At 42.5% G+C, this 23,750-nt stretch overlaps 1 protein-coding gene across 2 annotated transcripts in view; it reads right to left on the bottom strand.

Moving 5' to 3' along the window:
- Window positions 1-22,188, bottom strand: part of LOC310892856 (endogenous retrovirus group 3 member 1 Env polyprotein-like) — a gene marked incomplete at its 5' end in the record, with an annotated part of 30,925 nt that extends 8,737 nt beyond the window's left edge. For both annotated transcript variants that reach the window (XM_083821106.1, XM_083821105.1), the window contains one exon: window positions 1,029-22,188. In XM_083821106.1, the coding sequence (XP_083677232.1) occupies window positions 21,196-22,188 (993 nt within the window). In that variant the 3' untranslated portion in view covers window positions 1,029-21,195. The remainder of the gene's footprint in view (window positions 1-1,028) is intronic.
- Window positions 22,189-23,750: the final 1,562 nt, after the last annotated feature.

Below are 23,750 nucleotides of genomic sequence, written 5' to 3'. Positions count from 1 at the left end.
TCTGATAAGTTGAAGTCCCCCACAAGAATGACTGCTGACGATTTTGCAACTTCTGCCAGCTGCCTGTAGAACTCCTCATCCATCTCCTCATCCTGGTTCAGCGGTCTATAACAGACTCCCACCAGGATGCTTGCCCTGTTGGCCTTCCCGCTGATCCTAACCCATAGGGACTCAACCTTATCATTCCCAGCCTCAAGTTCCACAACATCAAAACACTCACTAATACAGACAGCCTCACCACCACCCCTTCCGTGCTGCATGTCCTTTCTTAAGAGCCTTTAGCCAGACATTGCAGCACTCCAGTCATGAGTGGTCCCACCACGCTTCAGTGATGGCAACCGAGTCATAGCCTGCCTGCTGCACGATGGCTTCCAGCTCCTCTTGTTTGTTACCCATGCTGCGTGCATTAGTGTAGATGCACTTCAGATAGGCCATTGCCTTCTCCCCTGGCCTTGCCATTGTTCTCCCTGGCACAGCTCCAACAAGCTTTATTTCAGCCCCGTCCCCCATCTTACCTAGTTTAAAGCCCTCTCAATGAGCCCTTGAGCCCTGCCAGCTCCTGGGCTAGGATCCGTTTTCCCCTTAGAGATAGGTGGGACCTGTCTGCGGCCATCAGGCTGGGTGCCAAGTAAAGCACCCTGTGGTCAAAAAAAAACAAAATTTCTGTGTTGGCACCAGTCTCTGAGCCACGTGTTAATCAGGTGGGCTTTCCGTGTCCTCTCTGTACCCCTCCCTGCCACTGTAGGGATAGATAAAAACACCACCTGTACTCCCGCACCATCCACTAACCGTCCCAGTCCCCTAAAGTCCCGTTTGATAGCCTTCAGGCTTCTTTCTTCAATATTATCACTGCCAGCCTGGACTATCAATAGCAGATAGTAGTCAGAGGGGCGAACCAGACTGGGAAGCTTTCTGGCAACATCTCTGACCCTGGCCCCAGGGAGGCAGCAGACTTCCCTATGTGTGGGGTCAGGCTGACAAATAGGGCCCTCTGTTCCCCTGAGAAGGGAGTCGCCTACAACAATCACCCTTCTTTCTTTCTTGGTGGAGGCAGTCTTGAGGTGTTGAGTCGACTTCCTCACCCCAGGCATCCTCCTGGGTAGACTTTCTACCTCATCCTCACCCACCGGTCTCTCAAGCTCAAATCTGTTGTGTAAGGGCACCTGGGAAGGTGGGGCCGGTAGGGGGGGTGGCGTCGCCTGCGAGGTCGAGGAGGGACCTGTCTCCATTCCTCCTCAACTGCTAGGTCCCCTCCCTCTGCCTGACAGTGATAGGGCAGGGAATCCACCCCCTTTTGGGGTGTCTTACCCAAGTACCTCTCCTTCAGGCCCTGCAGGGAGTCACTCCACCAGTCTATCTCCCGCTCACACTCCCTGATAGCCCTCAACCTCTCCACCTCCTCGAGTTCTGCCACCAGGCGGACCAGGTCATCCACCTGCTTGCACCTCACACACACAGTCTCTCTGCCTCCCTCAGATGGCCGCAACAGGCTCAGACACTCCCTGCATCCAGAGACCTGAACTGCCGCATTTTTGAGAAGGCAGTCAGTCTAGTTGATTACAGACTTTCTAGAGAGAGCACTCTGCCCGGTGTAGACCATTGCAGCCTACCTAGCAGTCGACAGCCGTTAGAGGAGTTGTTCGTATGGGCGGGGGGGGAACGCTCTGCCCTCCCTGCTCGCCGTGCCTGCGCAAACGGCGGCGCCAACTCCCTCGCTACGCCCTGTTCGCCGCGCTCCCCAGGGGCTGCTTTTGAACGGCCGGGGAGGGGACGCTGCTGGCTCCGCCTACGCCTCGTCAGCCTCCCTCGCGAGGGCAGCCGGGTCCTGGCGGCTCCGTCGAGTGGCCTCGGTGCCGGAAAAAAGAGCCGTGCCTGTCCGCATCCCTCGCTCCGCTGCAGAATGCGTCTGCCCTGGAGCCGATCGCCTCGGCATGTTGGTTATCTTCCAGGTCCACTACTCCCCTCCCTGAACCCAAACACCAAGGGCTATCTTCATGCACAAAATCATATTGGGATGCCAAGATCCAAAGTGGAATTTGAAGTTTTAATCTTCAAATCTTTAAATCTTTAATCAGATCCAGATGCATCCAAATATAACCAAGGCAATGCTAGTCTCCCTGGCTACTCTTTTTCTGCTTCCTATAAGCAATTGTTTAGTGACAAGCAGCTCTAATACTTTGAAATTGGTCTTGCACAGTTCAGGCCCCAAAAGGTACTATGGATTTATCCAGAGTGTATGGATCCTCCCAGACACTTCCACTAAGCTTATCTGTGGAGTATCAAGAAGGCTTGAAGACTGCAAGCATCCCAGTGCAGCTCAGGATCTGGTCCATTAGTCTGGAATTAGCAAATGATGAAGAAACGGAACAAGACTGATGGCACACTGAGCAAGGAAAGAAGCTGCATGGTGATGTATCCAGTTGGCACATGTAGTCTGGAAAGACCACACATGTGGTTACTGTGCAGATTGAAGTGAATCCAACTTTCTGTCAGCAGAAATTACCTAATGATTTGCTCAGACTGAAGAGCTAATTTGATATTCTACGTTTTGCATCTTCCAAAAGCTATTACTTAAGTGTGGTGTGTGGGTGGGGGTTCTTGGCTGGCATGCTGCAGTTTAAACACTTCATTGTAAATGCTCACAGTGGATATATCAGTCTTGGTTTGAGTGGTAGGAGTATTCAAATATAGCATTAAGTCATAGCTAAACAGTCTCATACATGTGAGAATACAATGTTTTTCATGGGGAAGAAATCTACTTTACTCTTTAAACTGTTGTATATTTTGCTCTTGTGTAGAGTTCAGGGACTTGTGTGTGTTGAGGTGTTATTTTCTGCCTTTTTTTTTTCCCAGAGGATGCTCGAAATCAAACTGAAGTCCTGCTTTTCTGTTTTCAGCATGTGCTGGGATTATCTTTTCTAATACAAATGACTACACTCCTTTTATTTCTTCTTCTGTACAGTCACACCACCAGCTAGCTCACTGGGATGCTTCATGACAAAAACTGACCACTAGCCTCATGTAATGAGGTGTTCACTGAGTGGTGTGACAGTGGCCTGGCCACATGTTTAAGGAAGAGATAACTGAAGATGATGGGGCTGACTCAATATAGCTATGCTCTTTGCTCCTTCCACTGTAACTTCCTTTTCCCCTCATTAACCAAGCTGCTATTGCCTTTCCGACTGGTCTTATTGGCTCTGCAAGCTACAAAGAACGATACTATGATCTTGTTGTGGTTCAGAATCTGCACCTTGGGCTCCTTTTTGCATGGCTTTGATAAAGGAGGTGAAGATGGTGAAGGGATGCATCCAGAGGTGAGTGTCTCCTAGGAGACCCTCTTGTAGCCTGCTCTGCAGAAGACTGTTCTCAAGTGAGCTGAGAAAAGATGCATGGTCAAAAGAAGTGAAGAGCTTCCTTCAGCAGCACCCCCTCCTCTCCTCTCCAGACTAAAGCACAGGTAAAACTACATCGAGGAAGGAGTCTGCTCAGCATAAAAGCTTCCTCTTCCAGCAGAGGCCTTTTAGGAGGGCTATGCCGTGCAAGGCTTGCTCCAGCCGCAGCCACAAGCTGACAGTTTGGCAGTGCAGGAGTCTAAAGGCAGTTCTTGGAGGGGAGATCCTTCCCTGCAACCAGCTAGGTAGCAGTCAGTCTTTGGACCAAGACTTTTTATGTATGCTGTATTTCTACAGCCTCACCTCTGTGATTCCTTAGTTGACCAGTGATATAGAGTCTACATGGGCTCTCACCTGTACCATTTCCTTTCGGGGTGAAAGGGTCCTGCAGCTTCAGCTCTTCTGGTACTCTCAGTACCAGAGTCTCCACATGCAGCTCTTCTGTCTCAGGCACTCTGCAAGGTAGAGACCTCTTCTCTTTTATACCGTCAGCGTTCAGGTCTACCAGTGGGTCTTTGAGAGAGCTTCTCCTAACCTGACCTGCCACAGCTTTTGTTTATATTGGTGATCTCTGATCTAGGCATAAGGTGGGTCATCCGGTCGGATAGATCCCCCGTTGTCTTGCCTGGGGTTTATTCAGTTGTCATAAGTCTCCAGCAGACCATGACTCTGGCATGACTTCCGCCCAGCCATCTTAAAACTATAGTTTGTTCCATCACCTTAAAGTCACAGTGTAGGTGGCTGTCTCTGACACACACCAAGTGTCATGGGAAGGCTCTGCAGACTTCTCCAGACAGGCAGGTTACAGACAGACTGGCACCAGACAGACTGGCACTGAGAGCCACAGTGCCCCCAGCAAGGCTTGTTCCTTCCTGTGCCTGAGGATTTCAGGATGCAAAATGCTGCTGATAAGCTCACAGGCAATATCTTGCTTCTGAGGGGCAGCATCTCCTGATCTCCCTGGGTATAAGTGGCATAAAAAGCATGTTTTTCTGGTGAAGAAAAAAGTTAGGCTTGGCTCTCAGCCACATGAAGCAGTAAACTTCTCTGTTTCACTGCATCTTCACTCAAAATCTTATTCCTTAATCCGCCAGTTCCTGATCTGTCAATTGTGTACGTGAGACCAGCAGTTTTTACTGTGCTTTCTGACAGAGAACTTTAGCCAAGAGCTTAGGGTGTGGGTTTTTTTTTTATTATTATTATTACTTTCCTCTGTGCCAGAGCTATGTGCCCCATGTGCTGCTGGCTGTCTAGTCTGGGTTTTGTGCCTTGATGAGGCCTTGCTCATATTCCACAACTCAGCACAGAATATTACATCTCTTCCTCTGGCAGCACTGTTCCTCTTATTGTGTTGAGTGAGCCACCTTTGTTTTTTTTTTTTTTCTGAGAGGTGAGGAGGGTATAAGTTTGCTTTTACAGAATCATTATGGCTGCGAGAGTGGGAGAAGTGGCACTGAAAACATGAAGAGCTTTGCTTTGCTTCAGATGGTGAAATGGGCCAGCACAGCCAGGAACAACCATTTCCAGAGCATATAAGAAAGGGAGTGATTATCACTGCATCTGACTGCTTAGCTTGTATATAGCTGGTCTGAAGGCAAGGCAGACTTCAAAAAAATTTCAGACTGATGTGCCTGACTCACGTCTATCAAGACATATTCATTGCTCTATCACTGTGCCCCAAGACTGACTAAATTAAGAAAAAGCTTACTCCAGTGAAAGTCAGTTGAATGTTTGTATGTATAGATAATCCAAGAATGGTTACCTGTATGATAAACTCCACCACTGTTTGTTTTTTTTAAAAAGGTAGAATGCGCATTTTTTCATTGAAAAAAGATATATTGCACAAATATGAAAGTTACACTTCAGTCATTGAGTTGGAGATTTAAGATAACCTTATGAAGTACTGAGTTCAAAAAGAATCTGCATCTTAAAAATATATCCTCAACACAGGTAGGAAATGACTTAGCTCTGCAACGTGCCAAATAGCTGTGATTCTTTGAGACCATTTGATATAACTGTTCAGCCATTCTCAGGGATACTTTGGATGATTCTGTGGGTTCCAGCTGATTATTTTAATTCAGCTTGCAAGAGTATTTAACAGTTTGCTGTTGATTTAAAAAAAAAAAAAAACGAAGTCTATGCTGGTGTTCCTGGCTAGGACACATAGAAAGGTCTACAATATTTATTTGAATGACTAAATGTAATATATATTTTAAAGCATGAAATATAAGGTTTTGTACTTTTATTTATATGCCATCAGTCTGGTAATATATTAATGTGCATAGCAGCTGCTTTAGCACACTTGGCTTAAAAGGCAAAACTACAGTTAAATTGCTGACGTTGGATCATAGAATCATAGAATATCCCGAGTTGGAAGGGACCCATAAGGATCATCAAGTCCAACTCCAACATATGGATCAACATATTCACCTTGATACTATATAAAATATAATGCTCGGTTTCTTAAATCTCTAAACAGAAGGGGAAGGAAGGAATAGGTAAAGGCAAGGACAGGTGTGGATCTCTCTTGCCGCTTTGCAGTAGCTAGAGGTAACCTAGGACAACATTCTTGCAGCCTAGGCATACTGTAATATTCATATTATGTCCTTTGGGAGTTTCTATTATTCCTCTTAAATAACCAGCCAAAAAAAAAAAAATGATCCAGAAGTTCAAGGGCTTGTCCAAGGCTATAAAAAGATCCTATCTAAATTCATGATTGAACGGAATGTTTTGTAGTCCACTGAACACCCAGTCGTCCAGGCTCAGGCATGAAACAGAGATGGGAGACACAAATGGGAACCTTAGAAGTGAAAACCCAAGGACACTTATCAGGGAACTGCAAGGAGCTCCCATTAGTGGAGAGAGATGAATTCCCATGAAAACAGACCCTGCTCTTCTACCTCTTTGCCAAGCACGTAGTCATGTCACAGCTTCCCCTTAGACCCTGCCTGCTGCTTCCCTCCCAGGCGTAACCAAGCTACAGAAAAGACATTTCAGCTGAGGCTCCTCGTGCCTTCTTGCCCAGCTCTTTTCAAAGCCCCAGCAGTCATCCCTCTCTTCTGCCAGGCTTTCCAAAAAGCCTTGCTCAGTAAGGTCACAGCCTAGACACCCATAGAAGCAATCCTGGACACAGGGTGGTGGTGGCAGGGACTGCAGATCCTGCTCTGAGCAAGACGACAGGTCTTTGAATGCACCAAGCCAGAAAAGTGGAAGGAGATTCTTCCATGGGTGCAGAAACAGATCTGGGCTTAAGAACTGATTGCTTGTTCTTCAGGATGCCATCAGGTTTTTTGGCTTGGGATTGTAACAAAGAGCCCTTGAGTACTTCTCAGGCATCAACAGTTGTCTCCTGGGTCTGCAGGTTTCTCATGCAGAAACATGCCTCAAAGGCTGCCTTGGGAAGCAGGATCTTTAGCTCTGCCACAATACACTTGCCCTTGTTACTGATAAGCCTCAAGGAGCACCATCCCTTGGGGAAAAGCTGCCAAAGTCTAGTAGGCAGTCCACTGGGCTGGAATTTTCCATCATCTCCTTAAGAAGAAAATAAAACAATAGTGTACTTTTTACACTTCCAACAGGGATGGTTTGTTTAAATCAAACTTCTGCTTCTTTCTTCTGGAGAACCACATCCCCATGTCTCATGTGCGCCTTCAGACTGGGAAATGCATCCAGTTCTTGAATAGAGGTGCTCTGAGGAAAAAGATCGTAGGACAAGGCTGGCTTTTATCTTATTAACCTATCATTTGGTCCCTCCCCATGAGAGCATCATAACCCTCCACAGCTGTTTCCTCATTCTTTTATCTGTCTTTCCCCAATCCTGACACTGTAACCAAGCCATACAAGAATCTAGCAGATGAGGGTATTCTCTGTGCTTGCATGGTTACATACATTCAGGATTTTCTCAATTACTACCAAAGTCAGAGAGAGGCATGGGGCAGCCTGCTGTGTGAGCAAAAATAGCAGTGTATGGTTGTAAGTTCCTTTCCAAGCTCACGGCCATTTCTTGTTGCCCAATAACTTACTCACTTGTTGTTTTGTATAAACTTTTTCTTTAAATCTTTATACAATTTTTCCAGTGCATGCACACACACATACCAGAAAACTGTCTGAGATCCTCGCCCCCTAGATTTACTGGCAGCTTAAAATATTGCCACATCCCCATCTTTTTTGCTTCTGCTGATCACAGAACCCTCCAAGGTATCTGCCAAAGGCAATACTAGCCCAACTGTCTCTCTTTGTCTTCTTTTCTGGTCTGTAGTCAATACTGTAAAGCAACATATGCTCGTGTTGCAGTTGGTTCAGAGCTTGTTGTATTAAATTATATAGGCTCAAGCAACCGAGGTGTGAACGTATTCCCTGATAAAAGAACACAGGGATGAGGAGAATGAAGTGGGGGAGGGGGATCAGCTGTCCTCAAAACTTCTTAAAATAGTTATAGCAGAACTTATCAGTCTTCAGCCCTCTGGTTCGACTGTGTAGCATATCCAGCTGTGAGGTTTGTAGAAGTGGATCAAAACTGCCACAGCTATGGAATGCAAAGTGTTGAACTCATAAACTTACCCTAATGGACAAATTTGTTTAGGAAGTAATGATAAACCAACTGGACAACAGCAAGCTGGAACAGGGTTGTTGTCATCGTACAGCCAGCATAAATTCTGTATCACGTGTGCTGGTAAACTTGAGAGAAGTGTGATCAATGTCTGACATGGACTGAATTTTTGTGGTTTGATCTGGTCATATGGAGGTTTCATGCATTAGGCTGCATGAAACCGTGTGGTCCCACATCAACTGCTTTTTGCTCTGTACTTCTAGGATAATTTACTTCTCATATCAAGTACTTGCTCTACGTTAGACTAACAGTGTGAATGATGTGATGGAATTTCTTTAGCCTTGTGAAGTAGAGCAAAGGGCTCGTCACGAATATGGACAGCAGTGTTTCATTGGGACCATATGAGGAAAGCATCTCAGGAGCATCAAACTGCACTCCTGCTGATGGACTTTGTGCAGCCAGGCATCAGAAATGCAAAAAGGGCAGCATATCAAAGTGGAATTAAGGCACACCAAAAGTTTTGGCAAGGGAGGATGGTATGAACTCAGACATGTACATAAAATTACGCTTTATGCTGAGATTTTTCAAAGGCACCAAAAAGGAGTGGAATGGCAGTATTGCTTGTTTTTCATCTGGAACTGAGCAAGTAACTATCAGGTGAGTTTGTTTTTTTGTTTGTTTTTTTAAGGTTTCTAATCCACAGGGGTTTAATCTCATCTCTTTCACTGAGTATTAATAGAGAGGAGACATGCATGGGTATAGCCAGCAGAATGTTTTATTTTCTCTTCAAGTGTGGAAACTGTCTTGAGGCAGGAATGGTCAAGGTCTGATGGTTGAATATGGGGGAGGAACAAGATGTGGAACTTGAATTTTCATTCCTTTGGGTTTAGAGCCTTCTGAAATATTGTGTGCTTAAATGAAGGGCTTGGCTCTGTTTCCCTCTTGAGGAGTCAGACTAACAAATCATTTGGGTTCTCAGCACTAATGGGACAGAGCTCTTCAAACCCATTATCTGGTCCTTAAGTCAGAGAAGGAAACATTTTTCTATTGTAGTATGTGCATGTCATAGCTGGCAGGGGCTGGGAAGTTTCATGAAAGGCTTAGTTAAAATAACGCTGTCTATTAATTAGGGAAGCATTTATTGCTGTCTGCACTTGTTCAGGGCAGGAACAGCAGCTGCAAACAGGTTTGGAATCTGGGAGGAGTTTCTCTGGCCTCTTTTCCCTGTAACATCCTCCTCGCTCCCTGCCTCGAAGCACCCTCTGAGGTTGGAAAGCTCTCTCTGGGTTGGAAAGTATTCTTGTTCGATGACCTCTAGCTTCCTACTTTATGCATAGACCCCTAGAAAGCTAGTGCCAGAAGTGTGACCAAGGTTTTGCTGCAGAGAAGTTTTAGTATTTGCTACTGCTTTTCTTTCCCCAGATACTGGGGGTCTGCTGGACTCCAAAAATCCTTGCACTAAAACGTTCTTGTGATGTAAGCTAAGAGGCACTGTGGTGTCAGGATGTGCAAAGAAATCCAGAGACGGAGAAATAAGAGGGGATGGCAAATAACCAAGTTTTTCACCCTCCCACTGGGACTATCTGCAAGAAGTAATACAGAAATGACTGCTGCAGGTGCAAGTGGTCTCCCAGATAAACAGAAGGTTTGATGTGAGATGTCTTTAAAGGAGAAGCCCCTTGCCCCAAAAATCTGAGAACCAATAAGCACAGATATCAGTATGCTGATTGTTAACAGCAAATAAAATCATATGACCTCAACATGGTCCTAACCCAACTCAAATCAGTGGATTAATTTTACTTTTTTTTTTTTTTTAAGGCACATTTTCTAAGGTGTAACAATTCGGAGAGGGAGAAGAAAGAGTAACTTTGGGTTGTGTAGTTGTGTGCAAAACAGAAGAGGTAAAACCATAGTGAACAGTCACTTGCTAACACCAGTTAATAAATGAAGATCAAGGCTATAGAGACTGTGGTACTTAGGAACTACTTTTTCTTAGGTATAAAGCTAAGTTTCTACTTACATTTTTTACACAGTAATGCCCCATTAGTATCTTTTTCTAAAGCAATCCTATGGTGGGGCAGGAGCTTATACAGCATCTTGAAAGCAAGAAAGCTAGATGCTTACTCTCCAAAGATCATTTGGATGCTCAGAGGAAGCGAAAGAGCAGCTGGGCGCCCCAGCCTATACTGGGTGCTCTGCTGGATCCTGTGTCTTGATTCTGACTGCACAGGAATCCCACAGAGATCAGGGCAATCTTGTGGGTGCCTATTGATCTCCTTCCCCTTGTTGCTCCACCACAAAAAGCTTATCCTTCAAGAGCAGCCTTGTAAAACCCTTAGACTGTTTCTGCCCACATTCCTGTCTTGTGAAAGTGCAGCTTTCATGAGTGCAACAGATTAGAACTCTGAGAGGAAGGGGAGAAGAATGCCCTGCATTTAAGACCCAAATCATGTCTTCTGTCAGACCTTGTAGATGAAAATAAACAACAGTGCTTTTGGGGATGAACAAGGGGTGAATTGACTGAATCCAGAGATCAAATTATGCCTGCCCATTCCTCCTCAGTAACAATTATCCAAGCTAGGCTTTTTTTCGTCTCAGTACAGTTTAACCTACTTCTCTGGAAGTCACAAGTAGTACTTCACGGCTCTGTCTTGAGTAGAAATAAAAATGTGTATCCCTTGGAGTACAAGACCTAGACTGAGACTTTTCCCAGCGATTTCACACTAACAGGTTGGAAAAAGCAACTGATTGTGCCTTAAGTAGCTGAAAATGAGAATCTACTGATCTGTTTTTCTAGGAGGATTCCTCTTAAGTGTACAAACTATTTCTCAACCCTGCTATACCAATGCTTTCTCTCACGAAGCTATTGTGCTCTGATCACTTGCTTCTTAAATGAATTGGTCAAACCATGTGCATTGCTCTAGACAGCAGAATCGGTGCCAAGCTAGAATTAATCCACCCTTAACTGGAAACTTAGCATTAAGTATTTCTTACATGGAATAAAAAATTAAAACACTATGATAATATGAAAGAATACAGGGTTGTGGCTTAAAAAAATGTGTAGGAGTTGTACACATTCTCATTTCTGCTGTACATGGGAAATAAAGCAAATAGAGCAAAAGATTTTAATTGGGAAAAGTGACAATTTCAGGACCACTTTCTGATTTGCTGTCCACAAAGGTCTGGTGCATTCAGTTCCTTCTGAAGTGAATGGGGTGTCTTCAGTAATTCAAATGCAGCCCTACACATTTAAGGGATAGAAGATGTGACAGCCTCTGACTGCTTTTTGCATGCCCTTGTAGATGAAGCAGCCACTATTCATGTTTAATATCCTAAACTTATTGTTGTGCCAAGTTAAACCAATGCTAAAGCAGGCGGTGCTGAAAGGAACAGCAGCTAAGCTCTGCCAGTCATGCATTAGGCTGCCCTATAGTCAGCCCCTTCATCCTTCAGCAGAATATATTTAGCAATTTGTTTAATGCTAAGGGCTGTAGAGAGGTGGGGGAAGGATTAGTTACTACTTTTTTTTTTTTTTTAACCAAAGTTTTCTGATTACAGACTAAATTGTCAGGACATTTATATTCTTAGGCATGGAATGACCAGGGCAGGAAGGAATGGGGAAGCACCATTTCTATTTGCGTGCTCCTCACCTTTTTTCTTCTCACTCACTTGTACTATATCCTATGCTCCATGTAAAAAAGAGCAATTAAAAAGCACACACTACCTGATATGTGCTCACCTGCCTTGGTCCAGGTACTTCCCAAATAGCAGTGCCATCTGCTACCATGTAGAAGGGAGTGCTGGCTGCTGGCAAGTAGATGGAGATGGATTCTCTTTTAGCTTCAGTCCTTGAGATCTTAACACTGGAAGTGATTCAGTGGCTCAAGAAGCTTAGGGTTAAACTGAGGCGAGCACTGCCATGGTATCAAAATGCTGCACTCAGCTTAATGTGGCTGACATGCAGCTGTATGTCTCACAGTGTCTTTCCAAATACTGCTTCTGCTTTGAGCCTCTTTGCAGGCACCTGTGTGTGGTGACCTTGAGCAATGGCAGGACATCCTTGAGAACCATGATTTCTTTTTGCAACTTATCTATAAAGCTACACATTTCTCTTCCAAATCTTTCTGCATTACCCATTTCATGGTAAAAATATCTAAGAAATCAGCAGATGAAACTCGGACATAATTTTTGAGAAACAGGTGTTTCCTAAAAAGCCATGTGAAGACCAAAACTGAAATCACCTTTGGGATGAAAGTTGCATTTACACAGCAAGATTACACTCCAAGACCATTTGATTTCATTTCCTTCCATTTTTCTTCCTTTTGTCCCTTTTTCCTTTTGCTTCTTGTTCACAGTCCAATTTGAGATGACTGGGGGCAGACTGTGCCCGTGGGCTGCTGCATGTAGTTCATCTCTGCTTGGAGCCTTTCTCATACCAATCTCTTCTTCTCATCTCTTCTCGTCTCTTGCAAGGACTCTTTTTCCCTGTCCTAAGCTCCCTAACCAATTGCAAGTACTCTTCACTCGGTTTTTACCTTTTTTGTTTGTTTGTTTTCCCCTCAGTACTAAAATTACCAGGATTCTGGTAGAATTCTAGGTCACAACTGGATGCTTCAGAAAGGACAGGACACGACAGTCAATAGCTTCCATGTTATGTAGAGAAACATTAGCCATATGAGTGTAAAGCTTCATGCATTTCTTGGCCAAATAATATCAAATGTCCATGCATACTGCACTCTCTGGAGAGCTTCCCTGTGCTCTTGGACACTAGTTGCATCAGCAGGGTTGATAAAGAGCTGCAGTGCACCCCAGTAGAGAGGGAGCTTTGAGATGCATGCTTCCACAGGGCTCCATGCTGACTCGTTGACTTGGAGTCTACCAAGCAATGCCACAGTATTTCTGACTGCTAAAGGATGATGTCTGGTGCCTTGTGCCCTGAACTCACCAGTGTTTGTCACTGGGCATTCATCTCCACAAAATGAGAAGTGCTCTATAAGGATAAAATAACACTGTCAAGAAGGGTCTGCAGGGAAGAAGAAAGACTATCAAGATTGAGGATTCTCTCCTGTTATGTGCTACCCAGCCCTTCCTGTTGCCCTTTAAAAGTTTGGCAGCAAAGCACTGTGTGTTGGGATTATCCTTCTGTAAGGCCATCTCTTGTGTACAAACTTTTTTTGAACCAGTAGAAGACACCATAAAAATGACTTGGTGACTTTTGACGATGACTAGGAAGGGGTAATTATTTTCTGTCAGTGTTACGTTATATGTCAAATAGAAACCACAAATAGCTTGCTGACAAATCATCACTTGGAAAAGCTATTTATTTTTTGTCTTCTCCTCTGGATGAATTCTATCCTTTGGGAGGAAGAAGTGAACTAAAATTTCTGTCCGTAGAAGAACAAAGTGGCGATCTCATTTCTAGTGCCCAAATTGCATCAGTCTAACACAGCAGGAGACCTGTTTTTCCTTTGTTCTCCGTGCTGAGGTGGCTATAGCAGGTGATAGCTGTGGTTCTGGTACAGACTATAGCCTTCTAGAAATGGATTGATACCAAAACAAGCTATATTAAATATGTTTTAATTATCCAGTTGACATCATGGTACTGATTACTTACATAGTCCTTGAGTCAAAGGTCTCAGATGCTATAGCTGGCCTTTGGAGGTGCAGTAAGTGTCTATTGAGTGTAGAAACAAAAAATTATCTACAAGTCATCAGAGCTCTCCATCCAGAGGTGATAGGCTCCTTCAGATGGTGAGCAGAAGCATTAGAAATAGAGAATACATTGCAACCCTGGTCTAAGGTTAGCCTTTGGGAAAGAATTACCATAAGCAGAAATGGGTTCAAATAATTTTCACTAGTATTGGGCTATGGTGCTCTGTTAAGAATAAAAAGTAAATTGACATGTTAAGTTGGGAGGAATTTTCATAATTCTGACAAACTACAAAATGAAGCCCCTGTCCTGACCCTAAATGGACACAACATTGTCAATAAGAAAATATTATTTTATGTATTTCCTCAATCACAAACCAGGACATATAGTGGTGGAGGTTTTGTAAATAAATACATTGGTTTTTATCCTGTGTTGATTTTCGTAAGACCAATAAGATTTAAATGGCTACCATGCAGAGGAAGAAAATCCTATTCTTTCATGTTTGTTCAAAGAATGCACAAGAAGCCCAGGCCAGGGATGAAATTTGTAAAACTTTGTCCATTACTCCACTAAGTAATTCCATTTAAGTGGCACTAATTACCTGCTAGAACTAACATGAGAATCCCAAAATCAGAGGATGAGGTTCCAGTACTCCCTGCCTGCCTGTTATTTTCTAAATGACAGGCCTGGTTTTGAGCTTTATATTGAAGTACAGCAATGTTTTGTGTTGTGTTTTTGTTTTTTTTTTTGTGTATGTGTATAAAGAAATAATTATCTCTTCTAATATGCTTCTTCCTCTCCAGAAAACTTCTTAAGCTGTATCTCCCTTTCATCACCAAAGCAGAAAAGATGCTTTCATCTTCCATCTCTAGTTACACTTCTCTCATTTCATCTTTAAAAAGCAAAAAAAAAAATGTCCCCTTTTAGTAGCAGTGCTGTTCAGAAATTTGTTGGGCAATTCTTTGCCCTTAGTAATCCATCTGCCTCCTAAAAGGAAATGAGTAAACTCTATAATTTGAAATCACCGTGATAAAATAGGCATGCTTGGCTTGTGGGGAGCCACAAAAACAAAGAAATACTATCCAATATTGGCCTACACCATGTAGCACTGACAGAATAGAGGATGTAAACCCGAAAACAGAGCATCTCTCACAGTAGGAAAGTAGCAAACATTCTACTAACACCTTTGATTTTTTTTTGTTGTTTTACCCCCAAGAGAAATATAAAAAGAGTACAAACAACAATGCCAAAAAAAAAATAATTGCAGGGGACTTTGAAGGCACCTTCCCCCCCGGAGAACCTTTGCAGCACTGCCACATTATTTTATGTTGTATCAAAGGGGCTGATGCGGACTTCATTTTCCAAATTGACATTTTTGAAATTGTTCCTTCAAAGCACACGGCTGTTCAATTTCTTTGGGCTAAATGATGCTTTTCAGTAAGATCATAATTGCTCTTCTGTATTTGCATTGTTGAGGATCTTCTCCTCCAGGGTCTATAACACTTTGGAGGCGGTAAATGAAGAAAGTGCACAAATTTCTTAATTGTTGTTACGTACATCTCAAAGTGCATCTCAAAGTGGCTGCAGCAGAGAAAATAATAGAAAGAATAATTTGTTGTTACTCATACAGGTTTCTTTATATTCAAGAGATGCTGTGTTTGTGATTGCTCATCTACCTCTAAAAAGCCTTTCTATGGGTATCTTCCAATTATAGTTGTTTATCTTACATCCCTTATATAAGGATTAGTTATGCAAATAACACAGACACAGCTCTTTCCTTAGTATCTTCTAATCATAGTCTTGAAGACCAGAAGACAACTTTACTGGTTTGAAGTTCACTCATCTTCTTCCATCACTTAAACTTCTGATTTTGGCTCTACTTTATTATTTTAGTTTATGTTAGACCAGGACAAACTGTGCAAAACTGTTTTTAACTAATAACAGCATACCCAAAATAAGCTTGGTTTCAACCAAAATGAGTACCTAGGCAGCCTTTTGCACAGGCTTGATTGAATCTGTTTGAATTGAATCTGTCTTGGTAGACCTTGTTTATACAAGATACATAGGAGTCAAATGGCTGAGTGTAGGATGGGCTCTGGTTTTCAGCATGGTGTTGGGGCTACCTACAGACAGGAAAGCTAGAAGTGCAACAGGAAAAAAAAATGGGAGGAAAATGAAGACAAATACATATTTATAGACTGGGTAGTTATTAAGAGTTGGATCTAAATAATATTTTATTTATACCAGAGAATGATTCTGTATATTCCTGTCTTACAATTAAATGGTCCTTCCTTCCCACTCCTGCAATCCTTTTTCCTTCTCCAAAGCCCCAGTGCTTATGACCCTGTCTGTCTTCAGGAAATATCAGCCGAGCCTTTTTTAGCATCAGTTTAAGTAGCTGAATTCAGGGCTATTAAATCTTTTCAGCTTTGTTTTTACAAGATTTATAGACATAGAAATGTTACGGCATATTTAAACACCACGATCAGTTCAATTGTCCTTATCATTTTGTTTAATAAATACACAGTGTTAACTCTGCTTTTTCAGGTTGGGGTATGTAAATGCATGTGTGTGCAAGGAAATTCAATGAGCTGCAGTGCTGAGAGCAGCAGATTATTTCTTACTCTTCTCAAGGCAAATAGCTGCAATTACTGTTCACACATGGAATACAGGCTCTTAATGTGTGTCAGACTCTGGATTCCCAGTTTGCAGCTTTGACACCTGACATAGATATAACTTTGGAATTTTTAAATTTCTGTGATGGACTTTGAGCGAGGTTCACAGCCACCATGATGCTCCCTGCATGCGGTTGGTTAGCACCTCCATATAATAAAGACTTTCACATGGTGGACCTTACAAAATCAGAAGCAGATTTACTGAAAGTACACACCCATTTAAAAATGTTAAGCCTCTGTTTTGTGTATTGAAATAATCTCTGACCAGATATAACTTCATAATGGATCGTATCAATCGACAGAAAGAATCTTCAGTTAGTCTACAGGCTTTGATTCTGACATAGAAATGATGATGACCTGAAACAAAGTGCATTTTTTTGAGTCATGAAAACCTACTAGAACTTCAGAATTCTAGATAGTGAATTGTTGCTCTGGAGATGCAAAGTGCTGTACAACTGCTGTTATTACATCTTTTATGTATCATCATCATAGTTACAATTAATGTGTTTTTATGTGGAATGTGGTTTGAAAAATCAAGATCTGGTTGATCTGGCATAGCTGAAAGTTCAGCACATGCATTAGTTCCATGATTCAGCTTGGGAGACTGCTTCCTTATGTATTACTTAAAAGCTGACTGACGCTTTTGTTTTTGCTGGCTACTGCAGCACAAGCTGCACGTGTAGTCTATTTTATTTGGTTACCCTGGGAGCCAAGATCTGCTTGACCTCTGCTTTCGTCTGGGTTTGTTTGGTAAAAGCAAAACTGGGCTTGGTCCAGTGTGACGCTGAGCCACCCCCTGCCTGTGAAGGCTATTTAATTTTGAGCAATGCTTTCTGCATTGCAATGCTGAAATGAAACACTGCCAGCCTAAAGGATGAGGTGGTACTCTTTTCCAGAGATGGTTACCCTAATGTTGGGGTGAAATGTCAGTGGCGATACAGCAGTCCCTCTGTTATGATCTTCTGCAGCTGCTCTCAAAGCAGCAGGGTGGATACAGCCCGAGGAGTGCCACCTCTCTCCATTCACCACCGTGGGAAGGGGCTTCTCTTGCAGTGCTCAGCAGCACTTCAGATCCAGCTGTCTCCAAACCGCATGGTCTTGGTGAAACATGAGGGAAGAGCCAGGCAGCACCAGCAGTCAACAGAAATGGGGAAAGCAAGAACCTGAAAGCAGCAGATGGAGTTTTCCCTCTTTCCCTGCTACCTGGCTGCTGCTCAAGCCCTTTCTCATATTCTCTTCACCTCAGCCTCGCTCCACACTTACTTCTCCAGTGTAACCTCTCTTTTTTGCTCTAATATCCATGTACCACTTCACCTCCAGAGTAAACCCACAAAAGCAAAAAGTAATAATCACAGAGCTGATGCTTGCCATCACTTTGTCTGTGCAGCTGGCTAGGCTATAAATGTGTTCTGTGGAGTACTTTGCAAGGCATGGATCTGTCCCTGAGTGCTTGTTAGGCACTGGGATCCCACCACTTATTAAAAACTTCATGCCAGCTGAGGATGTTGTTACTAGCACTAATTGGTGTAACTCAGCTAAATTCACTTGACATGAGGGCAATCAACAGTCTTTGATGTTTAAGAATCACTCTGTGTGTAACAGTACTTTGTGCAACTCCTTTGCATAACTTGTCATGCCTGCCAGATGCATTTGCAATGTCATCAAAAAGCCTCCCCTAACTTTTGATCATGGTAATGATTCAGTACGAGTTTCCAGCAAAGAAATTTGCTTTTCTTAAATAGGTTTCAGAATAATGCTGTCATTCATGGTGCTCATTTTACTGTTTTTAAAGATCACTTTGCAAAACAAATTTCCCTGGGACAGCAATATGTGAACAGAGATTAATGTTTTACATCCTGGAACAAGTTGTTTCAGCTATGCCCAAATATTGCCAAAAAATAGCAGAGCTGAATGAAAATGATAGTATGAAAATGATAGCACACTCTTATCCTGCCTAATACTTATTTCTAGCCCTGTGTTCTCTTTCCCACAAGCGATGGAGTCCACAACAAATCACATTTCATCTTAACCATGGAAAAAGAGATTCAAAAACATGACGTCTTGTCCTTTTAAAGTATTAATGAGTAACAAAGCTTTAACAAAAATGAATGGGACAATACTAGTATTTCACTAGAATCTATGTAACGTATGAAGGATGGATGCACTTCAGCATTAAATAATTACAGGCCCATTTCTGCTCGTAGTTACCTAAATTACTTGAAAGATAGGTGAACTCAGTACAGTTTTTTTTTTCCTGTTTTGTCTAAATATAATTGATGATGAGCGACTTGAATAGGCTTTTGGTCTGTTCTTGAAGTTTCAGTGCTTTTCTCAAGGTGACCGATCATAATTTACAGCAATGGATAGCAGCAGTTCCTAGGAAGCAGACAGTGCCATTGATTTTGACCTAAGCTTTCAGCTGGCAAGCCACCAGTTACTTCTATAAAGGTTTCAGGCTCTTGGCATGGAAGTATATAGTGCTGGCCCTTTGGCAGTCTGAGATGGCAAGATAGCAGAGGTATCAATTCTGTTCTCTTGGTGAAACTCATGGGCAGTTGCTGCTGCAGTGCAACATAAAGGTCTGCTTTGGAGGCTTTTGATCATCACAGATTTAATGAACTTTCCAAGCAGAGGACTTGATGTGCTTATATTCTTTAGCAGTAATACCCATTTGGCAACCGACACAATAGATGCTGATTGATGGGTTTACAAAGAAATGTACTAACTATAAACTGTGCCCAAAAATTCCCTTTCTCTTTGGCAAGAACTGATCAAATGTAAAGTAACACAACACAAAATATCAAAGCATTATGAGGCAAACCTTGAATGAAAATTTAATTGAAATTCACCATACAATGTTTGATCATATGTGTAGGCTTAGAGATTTTAGTGCAAAGTGAAACATTTATTTGCACAAGTTTGGAGTTTTGTTTTCTGTTTTGGCCTTTCTTTTTTTTTTTTTTTTTTTTTTTTTTCCTGGGTACTGAGAAATTTATCTAGCTTACAGCTTCCAAAGATACTGTACAAGGGCTTCTAAAACTACCACTAATCGCAGTTAACAGATCAGCAAAATCCTTTCTTTTCTGTGCAAAGATCTTCATCAGACATCCAATTCAACTACCTGGAAGGCTATTTGTTGTTACCTGGTATCGCTGGGAACTCCAGATATCTTTATTGCTAGAATCAAATTCAACAAATAAACTGTTATCATGCACCAAAACACAGGCACACAGACAGGATAAGGAATATTACTATGATACATAGATGAGGCTTCTTTTAGGCGACAAGGTATCTTTAAATCATTTGCTCTTAATTGTATTGGTTTGGGAATTTTCAGTAGAGTGAGCTAGGAGATAGTGCTTGGCCTGTGCTCTCAGGAAGACCTCCTAGGAAGATAGTCTAGCTTGTTGCTGCCTCTGCCTTGCTGCCTGATTTTTGTTGGTTTCTTAGACTGCAAGTTCTTGGGGACCTGCTTCACTTCTGTTCTGCATTTGTGAAAGTCCCTGCAGCGTGCAGTCCAAGGCTTGCAGTCCTACAGTGTGTATAAAGAAATAAAAGCCCAGAGGTCAAGTAGTAGCACCTGTAGAGTGTGTAGAATTTCCCTGGTAGATTTGGGACTTTCTGAAGGAAGTTTCTATATGACCACAGTAACTTTCAGATAATTTCTAATAACTATGCACCTTTCCTTTTAGTTTTTCCTGCTTTATTTCCATTGGCTTTTGGCTTTTTCACATGCAGTGGTTGTTCATAATAATAAGCCCTAAGAGACAAGGCAGTGTAATGCTTCTGAAAATACAACAGATGCTTGTAATATTATTGCCCTCTCTGCAGGGGCTTCTATGAACTGTTTCCCTGCTACACTCAGCATGTTAACATCCAGGAGCAGAATAGTGTTTGTGGAATTTATAATGGGGCCAAGGATTCAAAAAAAAAAAAAGATCCACAGGGCCTTATAACTACAGAAGCTCCAGATTATATGTTATCAAGCTGCCTCCTCTTTGCTGGTTTTCAAACACAACTCAGTTTGCATTTATGGCCTCTTCTGAATAATCTTCACTTGGTGTATCCTTAATAAAAGACTGTCAAGAAGAATAATTATCTGCCAAGTACTGACATGTTTGGGAATATTCAGCACAAGGTTTGGAGCATTATTCAAGTTAATGACTTCTTTTGTCACCCTTGAAATATGCATCGTCACTCTGGAAACCTCTGTGTCCTGGAAGGTGTGCAGTGCAATGAGACGTGTAAGCGAACATGAGTCAGGCAGAATAGCGTGCATGATGAATGAAAAAAATAAGTCCTTAGGAAAGCCTGGAATGCTAACAGAAGGGCCAAAAAATTCTCTTTTACATGGGTGATGTTATAAATGACTGAGTCCCAAATAGGATTACAATCAAAGTTTACAATTTATTAAATGAATAGAGGCAAGGAAACAGCGCTGGGTGCGCCGGGAGTCTCTGCTCCACCAGGACGCACACCTGTTACGTAAGGCGGCTGGTTTTTATGCTCCTAGGCTAATACATATTCATTACTACTTCTAGAAGAGGCAGGGTTATTATAATTGGTTTCCCGAATCCGAAGTCCTCCCAGGTGCGCCTGCTTATCAGTCTCTGTTAGTTTCTCGGGGGCCGCTCGGACAGGGAGGCTCATATTCTTCCTCCTTATCTAGTGGTCTCTTGGCCGGCTGTCAGAAGTTACTGCACGTCCGTGCAAAGTCAGCAGTTTTTCTCTGAAGAAATCCCTTTGTTCTCTTCTCGCCTAAACCCAGGCCTCAATGTTAACCCTTCACACCCCTTAGTGGCACGAATTGCTGGACTATTCCTTACAATTCCTCCCTTTTTTTTTTTAATATCATCAATTCGTGTCTCTTCTTCAACCTTTGTTAGTAGCAGTTGGATTTCATCAGTCAGTTCTCGGGGTGTCCATTTCTTAAGCATCATTATCGACACATCTCCTTTTCTCTCCCAAAGTCATCACAAATTGGGTGCTATATATTATCCGCCATATCAACAACGTAAAGCAAGGTATCATACAAGGTATAAACAATAATGTCATTGCACCACATAAAAATAAAAATAGCATCCTTTTAACCCATGGTCCACCGGGCAACCATGAAAAGAAATCCCAATCCATACCCTTCCAAGTTTGTACTGGGACGTGGGCTAGCTTTTTAATTTCTTTTGTTATCTGCTTAACCACTTTTCCATTATCATCAATTTGTAAACAACAATTAGAATCGTTCAGTTTTCCACACACTCCCCCTTCTTCTGCTAGTAAATAGTCTAAGACCATTCTACGTTGAAAGATAGCATTCCTCATCTGAGTGGATTGATCAGCCAGAAGATCCAAGGTCGTCGCTGTTTGATTGGTTACAACTTCGAGGATAGCTTGCGACCTAATTATTCGGTTCAAATTATAAATAGGTTCTCGGGCTCCTGATACCAACTCATTCGGGTTCCAAGTAGCTGGCCCATAATGCTGTATGATTCTTTCAGGAGGCCATTCATCCTTTCCCCATTTTTGGGCACTATCCCCGGATAAGGAAGTATCAATAGATCGTTTTACTCTGTTCAGGTCATCATATAATCTTATTCCTAAATGATTTCCTTGTGTTTGTGACAATAAAAAGAACAAGGGTCTTATGTACCCCACATAGCATATTCCTGACCAGTTTCCGGGTAGCCTCTTGTAAGCATGTTTGCCACACACCCAATAATGTCCCTTTAGGGCCCACGTCCCGTTTGGAAAATGACCATCCCATCCCTCTTTACCCTTTAGGGCGTGATAATACAGAGTGTCCTTGTTACCGAGTGGTCCTGTTACAATGTCTGCCCCGTTTGTACTCGTATATGCACGCTTCCAAGCTCCCACGTTGGGTTTCCACTTACAGTCACAATTCAGTTCTCTTTGGCGACCTGTCATATTATAAGCCTTTTTCGCCGTCCAATCTTGAGAGTGTGGGAAGCGCCTTCAATCATGGGGTTGGGCCCGCTTTCAGAGCTTGTGTTACCATTCAGCCCTTCAGGGTGATCCAGCTCCTGGAAAAACTAATCACAATTTTATTATGGGTTTAAAATGTTCTCATGTTATTTTTCTCAGGACAAACTGATCTTGGCGCGGGAGAAGTCCGGTCGAGGCACTCTCACTCGGCGGCCAATACCCATAGGGGTTGCCTCCCTCGGTAGACCATACACGCCGCAGTGGAGGGTCCTACCCCGGTCTTGCCTTCTCCCTTTCCTCCCTTCAGCCTTGTCCTCTTTATCCAGTGCCCTTAATTCATGCAGAACTTCATTGCTGGGATATCAGTTCCTCTTTAGTCTCAGTTTCAGTTCCCCAGGAGTGGACTCAACCCTCCAGGCTTCGGTAGTTATTGGTCCTTTTATTCTGGATGTGTGGGTCCAACCCCTTTCTGCTGTTCTCACAGCTGTTTCAGTAGTAAGTAAAACAAGGTACAGTCCCTCCCATCGGGGGTTCAATGATTCTTCTCTCCAGGTTTTTATTAAGACCTTGTCTCCTGGTTGTATTTTATGAATAGCAAATCCTAAAGGTGGTGTCTGAGTCATCATCCCAATTTCTCTTATCTCCTGTAATCTCCTTCCAATGGTAATTATGTATTTCTGGATACTATGATCCTCAACTACATTGTTCCCTAGGGGCATCCCTTGAGAATAAGGCATACCATATAACATTTCATATGATGATAATCCAGTCTCACTGTGTGGTTTAGTTCTTATGTTTAAAAGTGCCAATGGTAAGCATTTCGTCCAGGGCAGCTGTGTCTCGATCATTAACTTAGCCAATTGTTGTTTTATTGTTTGATTCATCCTTTCTACTTTCCCTGAGCTTTGTGGGTGCCACGGAGTGTGGTATTCCCACTGAATACCTTTCAAGGGGTACATCCTTCAAATCTTTGTGGCTGGCGTATGTTCGATTATTTCCACACAATTGTGTTCCAACGGTCCTTCTTCTGGAACAGTTCCTAGAAATACTGCTGGATATAACAGGTTAGTCGTTTTCAAGGTTATGTCATCTTGTTCAGTTAGGATTGCCTGATATTTCGTCATCCGGCTGGGTGATAACCATTGCCCCCCCCCCCCTTTTGTTCCAAAACGGTTGTTACCATATGTGGTCCAAAAACTTCAATATGTTTTCCCATTTGAAGGCAAATAATTTTCTACTATCTTTATCAAGAGGTATGCAAAAGAAGGCATCCTTTAAATCTATCACGGTAAACCATTTATATTTCCCTTTCACAGATGTTAACAATGTGTAAGGATTAGCTACTACCAGGTGAATATCCTTTGTTATTTCATTTATTGCTCTAAGATCTTGTACAAATCTATACTCGCCATTCGGCTTCTTTACTGGAAAAATTGGAGTATTGTATTCCGATTTACATTCTTCCAGAATCTGATATTTGAGAAATTTGTCAATAATTTTCACCATTCCCGTGCCTAGCTTCTATCTTAAGTGGATATTGTTTG

This window comes from Anser anser, assembly GCF_964211835.1.
Source record: "Anser anser genome assembly, chromosome: 1".
Taxonomy (NCBI): Eukaryota; Metazoa; Chordata; class Aves; order Anseriformes; family Anatidae; genus Anser; species Anser anser.
The sequence above is the reverse complement of the archived record's forward strand: the minus strand, read 5'-3'. Positions and strand labels throughout refer to the sequence as shown.